Genomic DNA, 19,593 nt, shown 5'->3' with positions numbered 1-19,593 from the left:
CTATATCACTGCGTATATAGAGGCAAGTACACACTGTAGCAGAAGAACAGAAGACAGTGGTATATTTAATTCAGATTTGCTAGGCGCAAATATTGCCATATTATTGTGCCTCTCAAAATATATACTGGTTTTGTGCCCAAATACGAAGGATATGCATGCTTTATAGAATACAGCCGAGAGTAAATGGTATTTGTGCTGAAAATATCTTTTGTGGAAACAGAAAAGGGTTCACAGAAATGTAACTATCTTGAGGCCCACTACAAGATTCTCTGGTGTTCTGAAAGGCCAGCCCAACCCTGAAGCTAGCCAAGGAAAGGAAAGGCTTTTTAATGATATCCAGCCTTACATGTAGTGTGATTATGATAAATGGAACTTTAAGAAAGCAGAGCTGGAATGTGCAAGATCTTAAAGGGAAATAAACACCTAAACAAGACTTTATTGGCTCATATATTTCAAATGTCATACAACCTCTAAGCATTTGCGCAGGTCTTTTGTATGCTAAGTCATAATTTACGAGACTAAAACAAGCAATGGCAGTAAAGACAAACATAACTGTAGATCAACACTTGGAAATAAGTTTCAAACATTCTGACATTCAAACTACAATCCTTCAGCTGCTGTTGAACTACGACCGCATCAGCAACTGGGTAACGGTTGGATATGGTGCTTATGATCACCGGGGGCGGTATTGACATCCCTGGTGTATATTTTAGGAGACCGCCATTTGTGATTACAGATTTTAACTGATAAAAATTATATTTTGCAGAAATTAGAATGTTAAAAAGCATAAAGACAGCTAAGAGCAGCAGCATAGCAGTACTACATATGTGCCTCTTTGTCCTGTTTTAGCACAGACTTCTTTGTTTAACAGAAGTCACACGTAACACTGCCCTCGTGTGTTTAATGGGGCATACTGTGCCACGATTCTTTGTATACCTCCAACTGCTTAGAGCAGGCTAATTTATAATCAGATTACTGATTCAGAGAACAAAATTAGCCCACCAAATGTCTGCAAAGGAATAAAACGCTGCTGCAACAGCAGGACTGCTTGCAGGGCTCTCGCAGAAGGTGGCTATGCCTGCTGGCTGGCATTGATCCTAGAAAGTCTGGTCTTCTAAAGCGGCATCTCTGCCTGCAGCTGCTCTGTGCTTGGAGCAAAGGCTGTCTATTAAAAGCTCTAAATCATCAGATGTCCAGAAGAGGCAGCAAGCTTGTTTAGGCACCCTGCATGGCTATAGTTTCCCCATAATCACTCATTAAATGGTCTGTACAACTGTGTCCTCAGTTTTAGTAAACCAGAGATTCTGGCTTAAGCTCAGCTGATACAAATGCATTTTTTTAATATATTATATTATGTTAATTTTAAGATTTTACAATAAATAGGTTTAATAATTTAAATTAATACTGTCTCCAGCAGAATCCTGCATTGAAATCTGTTTTTTCAAAAACACAACCAGATTTTTTTTATATTTCATTTTTAAAATTTCACATGGTGCTAGCCATTTTCTTAATTTCCCTGGTTCCTACAGCCACAACAGCATGTGCCCTGTGCTATGATAAACCTCAGCCACACTTTACTGCTGAGCTGCAAGTTGCAGTGCTATCACCCCCTCCCAACAGCCGATAAGCAGAACAATGGGAAGGGAGCAAGATAGCAGCTCCCAGTAGATATCAGATTAGCACGCAATAGTAAGAAATCCAAGTCCAGCTTGTGACTCTTTCAGTTACATGGGAGTAGGAGAAACAATAACCTGAAGTAGGAGAAACAATTACCTGAAAGCAGTTCTAATGTGTAGCGCTGGCTCTTTCTGAAAGCTCAAAATTCAAAAAAAATAATTTGTTAGTTCAAGAATAAAATTTTAAATGCTAGAGAGAATTATTTGCTGTGTAAAGAGCTGCTGTGTAATTTAGAAATAACACCATAAAAATCATGACAGTATCCCTTTAAGCTGGTTTGAGCCACAGATACCAGATTCAGTGTATCTGTCAGTTGCCAGATGTTTTGAGCACTGTTAGGCATGTGGTTCATAGCACATAACCACCATGCAGTATAAAAAAAAAAAAATCTCACTGACCCACCGATTGTGATGTCAAGTTGTGGATTACAAAAAAAACAATTGTAGCTGTAAATAGATTGCCAATATTGGGCTTGCCTGCCACAGAATGTGGAATCGACTCTATCCCATGTGCCCCAGAATCTGTGTTTCCACATTCCATTGCCTGCTTTGAGACATACATGTTACAGCGGCTGGTAGTAGAGAGGTTAAAGAAGCCGGTTGAAGCCCAAATGATTTTTCCATGTAACAAATGTTCTCTAGGTTATTTAGTCAGCTATTTAGAATTTCAAACAAATGATGAACCATCTGCTACCTTGTAAGACACAGTGATGGTGAGCAATGCTTTATACCAAGGGAATAAAAATACTAAGCACAAAATGTAGTACAGGTATCGGACCCCTTACCCGGAAACCCGTTATCCAGAAAGCTCCAAATTACGGAAAGCCTGTCTCCCATAGACTCCATTATAAGCAAATAATTCAGAATTTTAAAACTGATTTCCTTTTTTTATGTAGAAATAAAACAGTTCCTTGTAATTGATCCCAACTAAGATATAAATAATCCTTATTGGATGCAAAACAATCCTATTGGGTTTAATTAATGTTTTATTATTTTTTTAGTAGACTTAAGGTATGGAGATCCAAATTACGGAAAGACCCCTTATCCGGAATACCCTTGGTCCCGAGCATTCTGGATAATGGGTCCTATACCTGTACTGGTACTAAAACATGGCTGCCGTTTACAACAAAGAAACTCCTGCCAAAGGATTTAATGGGTCCACCAGTGATAAAATGTTATTAAAAATTATACGATTGATTTTACAAAATATTGAGGTTCATTTTTTTTTTTACTTTGGGAAAAACTGCCCAAGTGCAGTTACCAGTATAAACCAATCAGCATTCGGCTTTGTCTGTCTTCTGCAGGTAGACTACTGAATGCAAATAGCTAATTGGTTATTACACTCACACACACAGTTTTTAAATGGGTTAGTAAATGAACCCAATTGACTTCTAAAACATTTAAGTATATATCCATGCTTGGCCAATATAAATGGCCCTTTGATGCTGATAGTAATTAGGAGCTACGTGGCACAATACTGATGTCAACTGCTTAGTAGTTGGCCTATTGGTCTCCTTGATATCCTGGTTAGTGTTAGACACACCTTAGACACAACCATTTGCAAGTATTTGCATGCATGTTTAAGCTGTGCTACATGTGCCAAGATTGTTTATTGATCAGATATTAAGTACTTTTCAAGTGTTCACAGCAGGGGGTTCTGTGGTACCAGAACTATAACAATCCCAGACAGTGCATGCAACAGGGAGGAACTGGTGCTGAAACAGTTAGCAATGGATTAAACATGAATGTGAGTTAAAACTAAATGATAAGGGATGCACGCTGTCATGGAGATCTTCTCTCATTTACCAACATCTGTTCCTCAAGGGGCATAAATATGTCTAGTTTACTATGCATAACCAGCTCATTTACATGCGGTATTAACAACTATGTGAATCACACACAGTTCAAAATGTGTAAGATGAACCAGACAGCCCTAATCTTGCAGGGATTTATTAACCCTTTCACATTTAACTATTAAATTATAAGAGAGCTTAGAGTGCAAATAATGCTGTGAACGTTTCTATAATGCATTTAACTGTACATATTTACAATAATTTCAAACGTATGGCTACAAAGCTGAATGAAAACACACATGCACTTTAGTAAACTCAACGCCTTTGCCTGGATTTGCCAGTCTGCTATTTCAAAAACACATAGGGTCACATTCATTAAAGTACGAGTGAATCCGAATACAAAAAAAAAATCGTATTTTTTTTCAACTTTTTCGTACCTTGCGATAATTTGTGCTACAAAATCATATTTGTCGCGCCAAGTATGAAAGTTTTGGATTCATTCAAGCTTCAGTATCGTGACTTTCCTTGGGCCAGGTTGGAGCTACAGAGTGCCATTGAGTCCTATGGGAGGCTTCCAAAATCATGCACTGAAGGATCAAAGTCAGAAAGGTTTTCCAATATGATATTATTGTGACTATTACGATTTTTTCGTAAGCATTTTCGTGATTCTAACCTGTACTTTGATGAATCTGCCCCATAGTGCCTAAAGCAGATTTAATGCTGGTGACATTAGCATTTAATAGACAACGAAGACCCTATCTGTAAATTTTTGTTAAACATACTAAAACATTAGAGCATAAACTGATAACGATGGTGAAAGCAATCATTTAGCAGCTACTTTGCCTTTAAAAGCAGACAGTCTATATTGTAAGCAGAGTATTAGCTGGCCATATGGTTTAATGGGAATTGGCTATGGCAATGACTACATATAGGCACATATTTATCTAATGTCAAGTTTATTTCCCCTGAGCGCATAAGTCAGACAACATTTTCCCTTAAGTTCAAATAAGTTTCCCATGTATGAAAAGTCTAGATATTTAATTTTTTTTTTTTACTTGTCCTAACTTGGGCTTGTTTTTCTAACCAAAATGCTTGTTTTCAACCTAGTTACTAAAAGGTTTTTAACCTTTTAGATAGTAAACCCTTTAGGCCAGGGCCCCTCCCTATACCACTTAAACTGGTTGTGGGTTTTTGCTCTATATCTTCAGGTTCTGAACACAGCCAGGTCAACACTACTACAGCTGCTAGCAAAAAAGCATTCAGCTCTATATGAAATTTACTCTTAAGGGACACAGTAAAACATACCTGTTATTGCCACATTACATCTGTGTCTACCTAAATGGCAAAGAGTCCTAAATGGAAAGAAGAGTCTTTCAAACTATCCATCAGTAGAAATTGTGGCAATTCCCATGTGAATCATTTTGCAGTTTGCCTTAATTAAACTGGACTTTACACACCTTGCACAGTTAATTCATGTAAATAAAAATGTAAACAAAATTGAGAGGCAGGAATGAAAGTGCAAAAAGAGATCTTGTGTATTATGCTTTAGTAAAAAGATTTAGGAATGACACTTAAAGAGGATCACAATGTAATTATCTTTAACAGGTGCAGTGTATCAGCCAATACTTCTAGCTACCAACTCCATGTTTTCACTCACTCAAGTAGAAAATAAATACTAAAATTCCTTTGTTTCATCTTAAACTTCCCTTCCTTTAATCTAAGTAAATGCCTTTGTAGTTTCAGAGCAGGTATTTTGATAAAACATTACTAAAGCAGCTTATTCTGACAAGACCATTCTTACATTATGTAAAAAAAAAAGCTATTCTAATCAAACCTACCACTTAACAGTAATTTGGTCTTCTTTACTTTGTCAACTGGTTTCCAAAAACTGGCACTTATAGTTAAAGAGCAACATCATGGCAAGGTCAGAGATCTGAAAGCCAATGTACACTACATGTGCTGAAGAAACAAATATGGGACTGGTGTGTATGAATGATTCTCATCTACAACAGCCAATAACGGAAATTTGCTATATATGTCTGATGCCTTAACACACATAGGGGCACATTCATTAAAGTAGTTAGCCTAAAACGATCGTTTCAATATGAAAATTTCAGTTTGTATGTACGAAATCTTTGTATTCAAACAAACTGAATTTTCACGACTTTTGCAATTATCTGAAATTATCAGATTTTGTGATTCGGATTCATATTTAATGAATGGGCCCCATAATAAAAAACTTTATTTTATTAAGTTTTACTGAACTGTAATATTGTTATTTGTTTTGGAAATCTGACCGAGCAATAATAAATCATCTCTTTTTGGTTTTGAAATAGTATCACACAAATAATGACTAGTTGCAACTGGTTATAAATAAATGTGTACAGTCATTGGCTCTTTCTTGTTTCCCAGCTGCAGCTCAGCAAGGATGATAGACAGCAGGGTGCCATATCTTTTGGAGCGTCAGTGACGCTGCACATGCTCGCTATGCTATGAAAGCTGCTGAAAAGCTAAGCTCATTAGAAATCATCAAGTGGAAAATGAGGCTTTGTCTGTTATAGAAGCTGATGCGACAGGGCTGATAAGTCATTTCTGATGTACAATGCACTGGCTTCTGAGCTGCCATATAATGTACATGAGAATTAATTTCTAGTTAGCCTAATATTGCTAGAGTGCTCATCAGCAAGCACTTTCCTTGGTCCAGTTGTGGTCTGCACCTTTTTCCAGATAAAGAACATTCTGGTACCCATTAGAGGACGGGACCCTGAATCCATAGATTGCCAGGTGGGCCTGTTTGTTGTAGTAGCTTGCTTTATTAAAGTAAATGATCCCTAATTTGCAGCATTTTTAACCTACTTCTTTAATGTGGTTTAGTTTTCTTTTAAACAACAATTTGATGCTTTCTATGCAAGGAGTCCACCATGCTCACTGAGCTGCATCTGCACCAGCTTAGACTGAACTGCTACCAGGAAACAAGGATTAAAAAGAAATTAAGACATACATTAAAAAAAGCTGATAAAAAAAACATAAAACAATTAAAAATTAAGCATTATTTGTATTATATGAAAGTAAAAAGTTTATTTAAACATGATAACTTCTGTATGTTATTGTTTGTATTTGTGACCAAGCTGAGTAGTACTTTAGTACTACAGCAACATCTACTAATACACAAGTTTACTGTAACTGATGAATGTAGTTACACTAAACTTACACAGCATCTCCAAAGGCTAAAGGTATATGTAGTTTAACAGCAGAGTGAGAGTTACAGTTAGGCCATTCTATATGCTCTTATATTTAAAAACTAAAAGCACTCCCACCAACCGGTAAATTCAATCTGGTCCTAACACAGGAAACTGACCATCTCTGTGGTAAAAAGAAACACATTAAACATTTGAAGATGAAAACGCCCAGTTCAGGCATCAATTATTTTTTTTCTGTCACTTATCAGACAATAGAGCTCAATGTTCCATATGATTTAGAGACCTGCAGATTTCAGCCAAAGTTCGAGGAAGGTCAGTAGATGCACCCAAGGCATCATCAGCAACTTATCCTTGCCAGGTTCAAATCCCATTAGTCTGATGAATAGCTTTGTCATGCTGAGGTATTCTGGTTCTGCCTGGAACTTACATGCCTCATGCCAAGGTATCAACTGACACCAGGTTTATTAATGAGAGCTATGGATAGAACTAGGCAAATCTCTTGGATGTATTGGGGGAAAGTTGCCTTTTCGTACCATTTCTATAAACATTTAACTACTGTTAACTACAATTCTATTCTATTCTATTCCATGAACACTTAACTTAAAAACTTAACTCAAGGGCCTCCAGATTGTGCCTCTCAAGCTGTTGCTGAACCATGGCTCCCTGCATTGCATGACAATCTCAAATGATGTAGTTATTCAGAAAAACAGTCTCTTTTAGATATTTTGCACAAAACTTAAACATAGCTACAGAATAAAAAGCCTAAAAGTCTGTTTTTCTTCTCTGTTAATAGTGAACTACACTGGAAGCATTTACTTAACTAAATGTAAAAAACAGGATTTTTCCCTGGTGGTAAATCATATCTGATGCAGGATAAAACTGTACATGCATTTTGTTTGAAAAGAACACGCTGCTATGTTCTGTCATTTTAATGAATCAGAACATATTGCTGGAAAAGCAATACAGCACAAGCCCTACCTGATGGATTCTGGCAGTCAGACAAGACACGGGAAGGATCAAGGCTGGCGAGAGGGTATTATTGTACATCTAGCTCCAAGCAGACAGAGCTTTCTGGCCACAATTTAAACACTGTCAAGTTGCATTACATTAAATGGGATTTCTTTAAGACATTTTTTGTTTTAAAAAAGGTTGTAACAGTATTAACCAGGCTACTTCACATATGCTATTTAGCTCCGAAGGGGCTCTGGGGCAACAGAACAAAGAGTAATTTGCTTTCTAATTGTTTAAAACACAGCTTTTTAGTTTCTATTCTAATCCCCTTAAACAGGAATGACTACTTCTGATTATGTGTATCTATAAATGAGATAGGCAGTTGCCCAAGGAGAAAGTAAGGTAAACTAAAATACACTCTCATCATTTCTGTATTCACAACAAAATACTGCATTGGCTCTACAGAGAAAACGAGAAAGGATGTGGCAGCATGTACATACAGTATATAAACAAAGGAAGGCATATGGGTTAGGGCTTATCTAGCATTTCTTTTTATTATTATCTATGTAATAATAATAATTATAATACAGTTCCTGCATCTGTTGGCTTATAAAGCTGTAGTATGTATAACAATCACAGTTATTCTTTAATTCTTTCAGTGTGTATTATTTCACTTGGATGTTTGTTCAAAGTAACCCTGACCTTTTCGGTACAGTACTGACCGGCACTGGTGTTAGTAAAATGAGGAAGAGCGGCATTCCACTCATCTTCCCAGGGTAGAATGTATGCATGCCACCATATAGAAGTCCTTCAGCTCTACAATACTCGGCCCAGAGCATCGACAATAAACTAAACACAGCAGCTCGAGCAACTGTACAATAGCACACAGGCCTAAAACAGAGCTGACTAGAAAAAAAAAAAAACTTTCCCTAATTCTTATTAATTCTAATTCTTATGGAAAAATTAATTGACATTCTAAATTTCCATTGCAGGGCTTTCCATTGCTTCTGAAAATAGTTTTATAACACTGCCTTGCCATAGAAAAGCTATTGTCTGAAGGTATGATTCGCTCATTTGGCGGCCTCAAGAAACGTGTGAGGCCACCAAAAAGTTAAAGTGAGGACTGCATCAATGAGCTGGCAAAGAAATCAGAAGACATTTCACAGCACGAGGTAGAAACTTCTCTGAAGACATTTCATGGGGCCTTTTCTGAGAGGACTTTTCATAGAAAACAGGGAAATTGCTGAGAGAAATAATCAGCGAAAACTACGTTTGTGTATATTTTAAGATCATTTTGATTTTTTTCGTCAGAATAAATCAGAGTGGAAACAAAATATGGTTTTAGATGTGTCTGCTTGTGATGAAAACATAATTAAAAACAAATGTGTGTGTATTCAACTGCATACACATTAAATCAGCATTAAGCGTTTCAAAATGCCCTGGCAGTCTTGCTTCAAAAAGGAATCTATATATATTCCTTACAGATGGTTTAAATATTCAATAGCTCACATTAATCCACGCTTACCTAAGGCACTGGGTTACTGGTAACAAGTTATTGTTAAGCGGAGGGTGGAAACAACTGTTTAGTGATCAGTCATGGGAGGGCAGATGTTGTGGCAAAGATATTTAAAGACAACTTTCAACAAACATTCTAATGTGCCTTGCAATATATTGTTGTTGCTGCTTTTAAATGAAGTGCAAAAACCAAAATGCTGCCATTCTCCTTTGAACATTGTTTAAATGCCAACTGTAGATAGGGTTGCCACCTCTGCCGGCTTTCTTAGCCGGGCAGGGGTGAAGTCACATGGGGGGGAGGCGGGGCCATGACACCATGGGGGGGGCTATAGCACGGAGAACAGCAATTGGCCAATTGCCGCGTCAATGTTACTGGGTCCTGCCCCGGTTTTCATAATTTGGGAAACTGGGCAGGAGGTTTTGAACCGGGCAGCCCTTCCTAAAACCAGGCTATCTGGGTCAAAACCGGACAGGTGGCAACCCAAACTGCAGACTTATTAAAAGGAATACTGTTATGGGAAAACATGTTTTTTCACAAAACACATAAGTTAACAGAGCTTCACCAGCAGAATCCTGCATTGAAATGTTTTTCAAAAGAGAAAACAGATTTTTTCTTATACTTAATTTTGAATTTAACATTAGGCTTGCCATATTGTTAAGGTCCCCATACACGGGCCGATTATAGCTGCCGATATTGGTCCCTTGGACCGATTCAGCAGCTTATTGGCCCGTGTACGAGCAGAACCGAGGGGCTTGGCTGACCGATATCTGGGCTGAAATTGGCCAGATATCGATCGACCAGGTTAGAAAATCCAGTCAGATCGGGGGCCGCATCGGCTCGTTGATGCGGTCCCCGAACCATCTGCAAAGTACACAATGTAATTGAGTAATAAAAACTATACCGTAAAAATCATGACGGAATCCCTCTAAGTTAAAACTAGAATTTAAAAACTGGAAAAGCAACTGAATTGTTGTGTTTTAAGCATTACCCACTTTAAACTACTGATAACAGCAGAGTTAGCAGATTATGTCACTTACTAAAGTTAATGTTACCAGGTTACCCTCACTCAATTAGAACTTACGCTCCTGACTACACTACTAAATTTAAATTCAGAGCATTTCTGATTACCCAATAAACCCAAAACATACCCAGATCTGCCCTATTATGACTACTATCTGGTAGGGGGGGTATAGGGCTGGAAAAAGGGATATCAAGGATTATGGGACAAAGATAAAACAATGGCTCTTATGGGCAAGGTAAAATATGCAAAAAGAAATGCAAAAGGAAAATCATTTCCACATTTAGAAATACAAAGGTTATATTAAAAACAGCCTGCCTTTGTGCAAACAAAATTCCTTTTTTTGGTTTGCTATAAATCGAAGTAACACTTACACCTTTGTAGTTTGTAGGAGGCTTGTAAAATGTAAACCACTGAGGTTGTAAATAATGGAAGGCGACATGTAAACAAGGGTGAGGTCCCTTGGTATGTTAATCGAAATTGAACATACTTAAAATGTTTCCTTGTGTATTTTATATCATTTATTATATCATTTTATATCTATGGTGTTCTTCAATGAGTAGAATCAGCCTCAGTGTACTTTGTTGGCAGAGCTAGGACCATAAGTGCTATTCATTTCATGCATCAATTTTATTTCCCAGTACCCTATGAATATACCCAAAATGCCCATGGCCCCCTAGTTGCTACCAAGAAGACAGAGGCACTTTTTCAGTTGATCTAATCATTTATTAGAATTCCTGCAGCTTACACCATGTTGAGCTTTTTTGCGTTCAAATCAGTGTTGTGCATTTCAGAGAATAAATGACTTAAAGCAAGATATTCCGTGGAGTTTAAATTTTCACTATTGACCACAGAGATGTTCTTTTCCTCGTTTTTACAGCTATGACATCAAAACAATTCTTTGATCATTACAGACTGCTAAAGACCAAAAGGTAAAACAAGATGTCTTGTTAAGCACTGACACATTTTGCCTTGTTAGTAACCACCTACAGAAAGCCCAAATGAGGCTAGAAAGAGAGGCTTTTTTGTTAACACTTTCAAAAAGGTGAAACGATAAATCCCTAGTCGACGCATTTACATTCTACAGTGGCAGCAAAATGGTTAAAACCTGGAGAAAAGATGATATCAAGCGCAAATAGCAAATTTTTAACGATAAATTAATAAGTTACACAAATACTTAGTTAATTTGTTGCATATAATTTACAAGCAACCACCTCTTAAAGCTTTTTAATTATTTGAGTTTGATAGAAAATTCCTTGGCCACGGCAAATGGACTGACTAAAATAGTGCTTGTTTTTTCTAAGTGAGGAGTTTACAAAGCGACATTATTCCCGATCAAAGCATAAATGCAAAAATAATTTTCATCTGTGATTTTCAGCTTAAGCAAAAGGAAACTCTTATTTCAAAAACACAGGATGGGTGTAGGGTGGATTTGCTACGATCCCTAACATTTATGCCAAATTTCCTGATACGCAACTTCCAGCCTCAACCTTAAGAACGTTTCTAGGTCATAACAGCTGGAGTGCATCAAATCTGGCATCTCTGATATATTACAGAGGACAGACATGGACAGCTAAACTTGTGTTTATTCATATTGATTGATGTTCCAACATGTTAATAAGTTGAACATAGTTGTTCCCACAAGAGGGGGGGTATATAAAAAATATAAATAAAATTTGTAATTTCAACCTTGGTTTTATTTATAACCCCAATAATTTTAGACAAAATTGATCAGTTTTGCTGAATTAATCTAGTTATGACATAATTACATGCTTTATTCTAGTATATTAGGATTTCAAGCATTGTTTTGGTCAGTAGCTCAGCTAGCTAAACTGGGCTTAGAGGGTTAGACTTATACAGTCATAAACTGTACCTACAGACCATAAATACTCAAAATAGTGAAATTGGCTGCAAGTAAAGCTAGTGTTGTCATGGCAAACAAATGTAAATAAAATAAATATACATGTAAATAAATATAAATGTAAATAAATATTATGTATGAAAGGTAATGCACAACAGTATCATTAAACCAAGTAGTGACAATTATGGATAGTGAATAACCAAAGCAAAGTAACAAGAATGTTGAAAATAGTAGAAACATTGTAACATAAAGAAGCCATAACATCCATAACATATACCCATAGTCTAATATGCAATAGAGGCCATTTACGAATTGGAAGCTAGGTAGCAAAGTGAACCATTTTTTGCATATTGCACCCAGATAAACTGAATTGTTGCAGGTCTCTGAAATCCTTTTCAGAAGACAATTACCTGTAACCACCCACCGTGAATACAGTGCTGTCTGTGTTAGGCAATGCTTTACTCTGGCCAGGATCTTAGTAAATGACCCCAAATATCTACCAACATAATTACGTCTACATACAATGTGCCTGTCAAGCACTTGGAAAAACAGTATATTTGTATTCAATGGTTTTTAGCACTATTTTGGTGATATTAAGGTCCGTGGGGAGCCTAGGCTGCTGGTATGTACTCCTAATAAAGACCACAGTAAGGTGTTAAGTGCAAATGAAAAAGAGACCAGCATTTATTTTATCTATTACCAGGGCCATATTTTTTGAGGCAGTTGTGCAGAAAATACAAACTTTCTTCAGGTATTTGGGGCTTAAAAATATTTCTTTCTTTACTCATGGATAAAAGCCTGGGTCTCAGGTCATTTTCAAAAAACATTTTAAGCCTATTGGGGGCAGCATTTTTTTACAGCACTGTATATACAGTAGCAATATGCAGTACTGTATACAAAGTAGCAATACCGTATGTGTTTTTCGAACTTTACCAGGCCATAGTCAAGTGCAAATGGTATACATGTCTGTTTCTATGCCTGCGTAAAATGAAACCAAACAAGATTCCATTAATACCCCTTTGCATTTCCTTTTTATTTAGACGTTTACTAGCCAGTGCTATTGTATTCTCCTACTTATAATAACCCTTGTAAAATGAGTATATTGACCTACGGTACGTGGGCCAGGGCCACTTTAATCTATAAATATGCGTTGTCACAAAGTGTAACCTATTCTTGTTTATAAGTGACCTTGTGCTCATTTATTGTAATGCACCTCAGAAAATGTTTGATGATTGTTCTGTCATTGATTACTGTTATTTCCAAGAATGACATTTTCGGCTATAAAGTTCCCAAGTGTACATGAGAATATCCTGGAAAGTTCATGGAAATTCTCCAGTTTTATAGTTGCCACCAACTGCTGTTTTATTGTGGTGCGGCACGGGTAAAGGTGGCCATACACGTGGCGATCTGACGATGTTTCGTACGACCATCGGTCGCACGAAACATCGTAAGATCCGCCACACACCATTCAGGGCTGAATCGGCAGGTAAGGAGGTAGAAACAATAGGATTTCTACCTCCTTCTGCCGATTCAGCTCTGAAGGGAGAATTTTGGTCAGGCGCCTTCTATGGCACCCGATCAAAATTTTCAAACTGGTCCGATCGGCGAGTCGTCCGATATCAGCAGCTTCCTGCGATATCGGTCGACTCGCCGACATGCCATACACGCACCGATTATCGTACGAAACGAGGTTTCGTACGATAATATCGGGGCGTGTATGGCCACCTTAACTGAGCAACTGATCATATCTGAGATAATGGAGCAGGCCATTAAAGAGAAAATAAATTCACTGTTAGTTGCCTAAAGACTCCAAATAATATTGGTGCTTGTGGTCTTGTTGTAGATGTAGTGCCTAGAACAGCGATCCCCAACCAAGGGCTTGTGAGCAACATGTTGCTCATCACCCCCTTTGATGTTGCTCCCTGTGGCCCTAAAGGAGGGGCCCATTTTTACATTTCTGGCTTGGAGACAAGTTTTGGAAGCAGAGACACAGTTTAACTCCAAGCAGGGCCTGCTGCAGGCCAGCAGTCCACATGGGGCTCCCAAATAGCCAATCACAACCCTTATTTGGCATTCTCAAAGAACTTTTTTCATGCTTGTGTGGCTCACCAACATTTTTCACATCTGAGTGTAGCTCACAAGTATAAAAGGTTGGGGATCCCTGGCCTAGAACATTAGGAGAACACTAAAAGCACCCACAGGACACATCACAACTTGGGACGGTGGCGGCACCAAAAAAAAAGGATTGAAAAACTGAAGAGACGTTAAGAAGGGACCTGCTGTACAGTGTACAACCATTTAATATATTGCAAATATTTTCTATAACTAATTTATTTTTGTAGCCAACATGGTAAACATTAATATATGACCTATTTTGGTTAAAGTAAAACATCCAGATAACAAGACATTTTTTTACCGTAATCTCTCTCTTGTTTACTTTTTAGCTCATCAAAAATATCAAGTCTCCTAAAGCTCAAATAAGAGATTGTCTTAAAATTAAAAGGAAAGAAAAAAAAGGAAACATACGCACACATCTGGAAGAGATTCCAAGTTTCCATGACATGGTTCAAGTTTTGGAAACTTATTTTCACTATATTTCACATGAGCAGATGGCAGACAAACATAGCCTATTTTTAGACTTGTGTAACATTGATTGGTTGTTTTGAAATAAAATTGCATGCAAATCATTTTCTTTTGACATTTAAATACTCCTCCCCCCCCCCTTGTTGGTAATCAAAGTAGATAATACAAGATTCCATATATACTTATAACTTCTTTAAAATTTCTAGCCCATATCATTTCTTGATGGGAAAAATCTACTGAAAATATAACCAGGAAACTTTTAGGGTCTATTGAAAATATTTTAGATTTTCCACCACACTACCAACATTGATTTTGTTGTGTTTCTGCCCCTGTTCTGCAATATTAAACAAAGCCTTTATCATGCTTGACAGTTTAACTGATTTGTTTATTTAACAGGTTATGTGCTGCTTGGACAGGCCACAAATAAAGTGTTAAAGTAATAAAGACCTCTAGAATATGGCAGGATGTATCTGGATTAGAGTTCACAAACTTAAAAGCTGCGATTGTTATACTAGTTCAGAACACCATCCACAGTTTATGATATTTCTCTTACTGTATATCGCAATATATTCTCATTTAAGTAAATGACATCTTGTCTCATAACAAGAATAATGCTTTCTTAAGAACATTTAGTAGACATTTCTTGCATTTCTGCATCAATTTGGAAAACAACATTTGCATACAAAATACATAATGCATTCTTTCTGCCAAAAAAACAAATTATGCCATAATGTTTGCAGATTGTTTATCACTGCTATACCCTCAATGCTTTCTCTCATTTGCCATTAACATTTTCCACTAAATTCTCCTGCAAGCCTCCCACTCCCCCCTTTACTTCTACATACAGAAAAAAAGAGAGAAGATACAAGTACAATCAAGTTTTAGCAGAAAACTACATAGCTGGCAATGTATAAAACAATGTAATGAAATAAAAGTTAATTAGAAATAAAAATTGGAGTTCATGGCTTCTTTTGTGAAAACATATATTGCATTTTGACATGAGATCACTTGAGCACCACCGAAGCAATTGCTGTTTGGATGTTCATATTTCAGAATTATGGCACAAACCAAATTAGAAAAACCTAAGGCAGAACCTAAGGAGGTAAAAAAAATTGGTTCACTTGCAGAGTAGACGATGCTCCTCCAACTGTGTTCCCAAAGTGTGGGTCTGGTCACCCAAAATGGTTTAAAGTAGGTAAGAAGGGCTTAGGAGAGGATATTTGAGGTGTGTGCATATTTTTATTTGGCAAAGATAAACCTAAATCTTTTGTGTTTAAGTAGTTGAACCAAATTGAAAAAGAAGGCGTCTGAAACTTAAAAATTCAGAAAAACTCTGTCTTCCCTTGATAGTGAGTAAGGTTTATTGCACAATGTCTGGCAAAAACACTTTCATTTGATCTAAAAACAGAACATTTTAAACAATGTAGAATTGAAATCGTACCTAAAACATTGCCTACAGGAACTTCTTCTAAATTTTCCAGTTCACGGCCCATGAGAAGATAAAGATTGTCCAGAGAGCAGCACGCCATGTGGGGGATGCCAGGCAGGTCACATGCAGGAGTGCAGTTTAGTGGTAACTAGAGGTATTTTTTAAAAACAAAAAACAAAAAAAACACCTTCAGTAAAAAAACATATTGCCCAAGAAAAGCCCATGGTTATACTTGCTGGCCTAACATATCCATTCATCCAGCCACTGCTACTTTCAGGGTATGACCATACACAAGTTACATGGGCAGACAGAGCAACATCACGACAGACACATGTATAAATTGATGACCCTTCACTGCTTTAGTAGCAAACTGACAATTTGGATTCCAGTGGATAAGACCTTGCCAAGCATGTTTTCCTATAGTTACTTGTTCCCAAAGTTAAAATCTAATCTTTTCTATCAATTTATTATTTTCAACTCCTGTCTACCTCAGGTAGCAGCACAGAAGACTTCATAAATCAGCTTCTTTCGACATCACTAACAAGCACTCACAGATCACATCCGTCTTCCTTCTTTTCCCCATTTCAAAGGCTCTGACTACAACATCTTCTAGCTTTCGTATTTTGGATCATACTTTTCCCTGGTGCATATCAAGTAGTGAGCTAAAATTAGAAACACACTAACAAAATTCTATTGCACAAGAGCATTTGTATTTAAATTAAATAGTACTGCCATGGTTTGCACCTGTAAGCTTATGTAACTGTGTCCCCACACTTCACTAAGACTGAAACTCCCTTAGGACAAGAAAAAGCTAATGGTCTGTTTACTTAGAAGATGTTAGAGACCCAACCTGCATAGTCTATTTTTGAATTGTACAATGATTTTTCCCTGTTTGGTCTATGCAACATCAATGTGCAAGACATTTAGGCCATGTTTGAAAACAAATGCATAAGATAATTAAAAGATTCAATCAGGATAATGCACAGCATTAGGGTGACAAAATGTACCATGTGCCATTACCCTTTAATCATCACAGTAGCAAACAAAGCAATTAGGGTTCCATATTAGAAAATCAATCAATGCACTGAAAGGAAATGCTAACAGTATCAAAAATACCCCCCTCCCTCAAAAAACGCTTTCTCATCATGCATAAACGTGACAAGTACACATCATTAAACTATTGGAAAACTAAACCTGCTTAAAAAAAAAAAAAAAGAACACAAACCCCCAAAACTCAAAATTGAGTTTTAAAGGAGCAATATAAAATACACCTATTTATTGTACTGCAATGCAGAATATGTGGGCACAAATTCCAGTATTCTCAAATATGTGTTTTAGGATTTCTTATCTGATCACTCGAAATCTATTATATACCCAGAGAAAAAAAAGATGCATTGGTAGTGTGTATACAAACTGGTTCAATGTTTTTAATACAAAGACAAAGTCAATAAAAGCTGAAATTATTACCTTTAATAATGTTTCTGCAGGATCATATTTTGGACCCAAAACAAAGATCTTTTGGCCTCTACGAACAATTCCACTAAAGACTCGAGCAAATGCAATAAAATAACTCTTGTTTTCAGCTTCTTGTTTCTCAGGCTTAACGACCTCAGGATCTCTGTGTGATGTCTGTTTATCCCCTAAACAACATGGAAGAAAAATGAAAGATTTTTAAGGGTCCAAAACTAATAGCAGAACACTGTCAAATGCCTTAAGGAACCCAGATAGAAGTATGATCATAGAATAAGAGCAAATCACCCAGTAAGATCCAAAGGGAAAAATTTAACAGAATATGCAGAATAACTGAACATTTTAAATTAGAATTTGTTTTTAAAATCTTGGTATCAACTAATTTAGAGATCTCCACATATTCGTCTTTAATTTTCTAATCTAAAAGGGCTGCATAGAAATGTTATAAAAGTATTTATCTAGCGCTCAGAACACAGGGTTATAGACCCAAAAACATATAGTAGCAATATAATGGTGGGACATTACAATCAAAATATGTTTTTGCCTGAAAATAATGTACATGGTTTAGTGAAAGTGCGCAGCACTGGAAAGCATTATTTTCATTCATTTTGAGCCAATTTTCTCCTTGCATACATCAAAGTACACCTGTCCCCATAACTGGTTTCTATCTATTTCTGCTATTTTACTGAGAAGCCAAATATTACATTCTATTTCTGTGCTAGCAAAAGACCCCTTATCCGGAATGCCTTTGGTGCTGTTCATTCTGGATAATGGGTCCTATACTTGTAGTATCATGTATATGTAGTAAAGTAGTAAAGATAATGTCACTCATAGGCCATTCCATGTAATAAAAGAATGAAAAAAAGGAGAATACATTTATATTTTAAACTCATAAATGGGATATTATGCACAATATTAAAATGGTGATCTACTGCAAAGCGATTAGAGAAAGTAAAACATTGATACTGCCAATTACAGTACATTCTCAAATTACATTAATTCTAAACTGGATGATTCTTATTAGAAAATGAGCATATGCAAAGTTTCTCATTCAATAAGAAGATTAATTATTGACATTTATAAGCATCCATCTTGAATACCTAAGAGATTGTCAATGTAGGGAAAGATTACCAATCACACACAATACTGTGTTAAACTACAGTTAAAAAAGAAACCAAAATGTCCTTGTATGGGTAATCAAGGAAAATGAGGAGACATACATAGTCTGAAATAAAAGAGATATGGGTAACAAGCTTCTCTTCTGTTGCTGCCCAGTAGTTTGCTTCCTTTATAGTTACACCTCTGATGGATATAGGTCAGGCCACCCATATTTCCAAGTGTACATAGCATGGGCTGATGCTCACGTGATTGTGCAGTTGGTGCCTACATGGTGCAAGCCTTCAGTGATCATTAAGTTGCATTGTACTCACTTCACATCCTTTAGGGGGGAAAAGTTACTAAAGTAATAAGGAGATAAAATTACCTTTTGTGTTCTCTTTGTTTGCAGGCATTTCGCATTCATTGCTAGAGGGAACCTGCTCTGCCGGCAGTTGCTCTTGATTGATTGCCATTTTTTCAGCATGCCTCTGCCGTGCAAGTTCCCTTCTCAGTGCAATTTCTTCCTGAGTTAATGGCCTGTGAAAAAAGCTAAATTATTGGCAAAGAGAAGCATATAACAGGGCTAACAGGGTGAGGGAACCACTGATTCTAAGATTTGATTTAAATGTCCAACAATTACTAGGCATGTGAGAAATCATCAACTCTTCAGTATATTACAGGTTAACATATGCTGCTACAGAATGGATTCGGCCATCCGCTTTGCACTGCATTGTTTATATAACAAACTCTGAGGGACTCAGTTTCCATTTCTCATAAGATCTCCACATCTGGCATTCACATGAAAAATGCCACAATCAGCAGGTTAAGTTAGTACAGCGCTGTACAATCAATGGGTTCAAACATTAAACATACAGATTACATACAAAAAAAACTGATATGAAAGTTAAAGTGGGCCCTGCCCAAAATCTCTTATGCAAGTGACACAACCAGAGGCTCTTCAGCTGGTACTTATGTACAACTCTCAGTATGCCCTTAGG

General features: G+C 36.9%; 1 protein-coding gene across 3 annotated transcripts in view; it reads right to left on the bottom strand.

The window, feature by feature from the left end:
- The window catches only part of efl1 (elongation factor like GTPase 1), a 160,858-nt gene that overhangs the window by 88,422 nt on the left and 52,843 nt on the right, over window positions 1-19,593 (bottom strand). For all 3 annotated transcript variants that reach the window (XM_004912621.4, XM_002940100.5, XM_012959520.3), the window contains exons 13-15: window positions 18,981-19,132; window positions 17,495-17,667; window positions 16,040-16,175 (exon numbers count right to left, since the gene is read on the bottom strand). In XM_004912621.4, coding sequence (XP_004912678.2) covers window positions 16,040-16,175; window positions 17,495-17,667; window positions 18,981-19,132 — 461 coding nt within the window. The remainder of the gene's footprint in view (window positions 1-16,039; window positions 16,176-17,494; window positions 17,668-18,980; window positions 19,133-19,593) is intronic.

This window comes from Xenopus tropicalis, chromosome 3 (assembly GCF_000004195.4).
Source record: "Xenopus tropicalis strain Nigerian chromosome 3, UCB_Xtro_10.0, whole genome shotgun sequence".
Taxonomy (NCBI): Eukaryota; Metazoa; Chordata; class Amphibia; order Anura; family Pipidae; genus Xenopus; species Xenopus tropicalis.
This window is presented reverse-complemented; position numbering and strand designations above follow the sequence as displayed.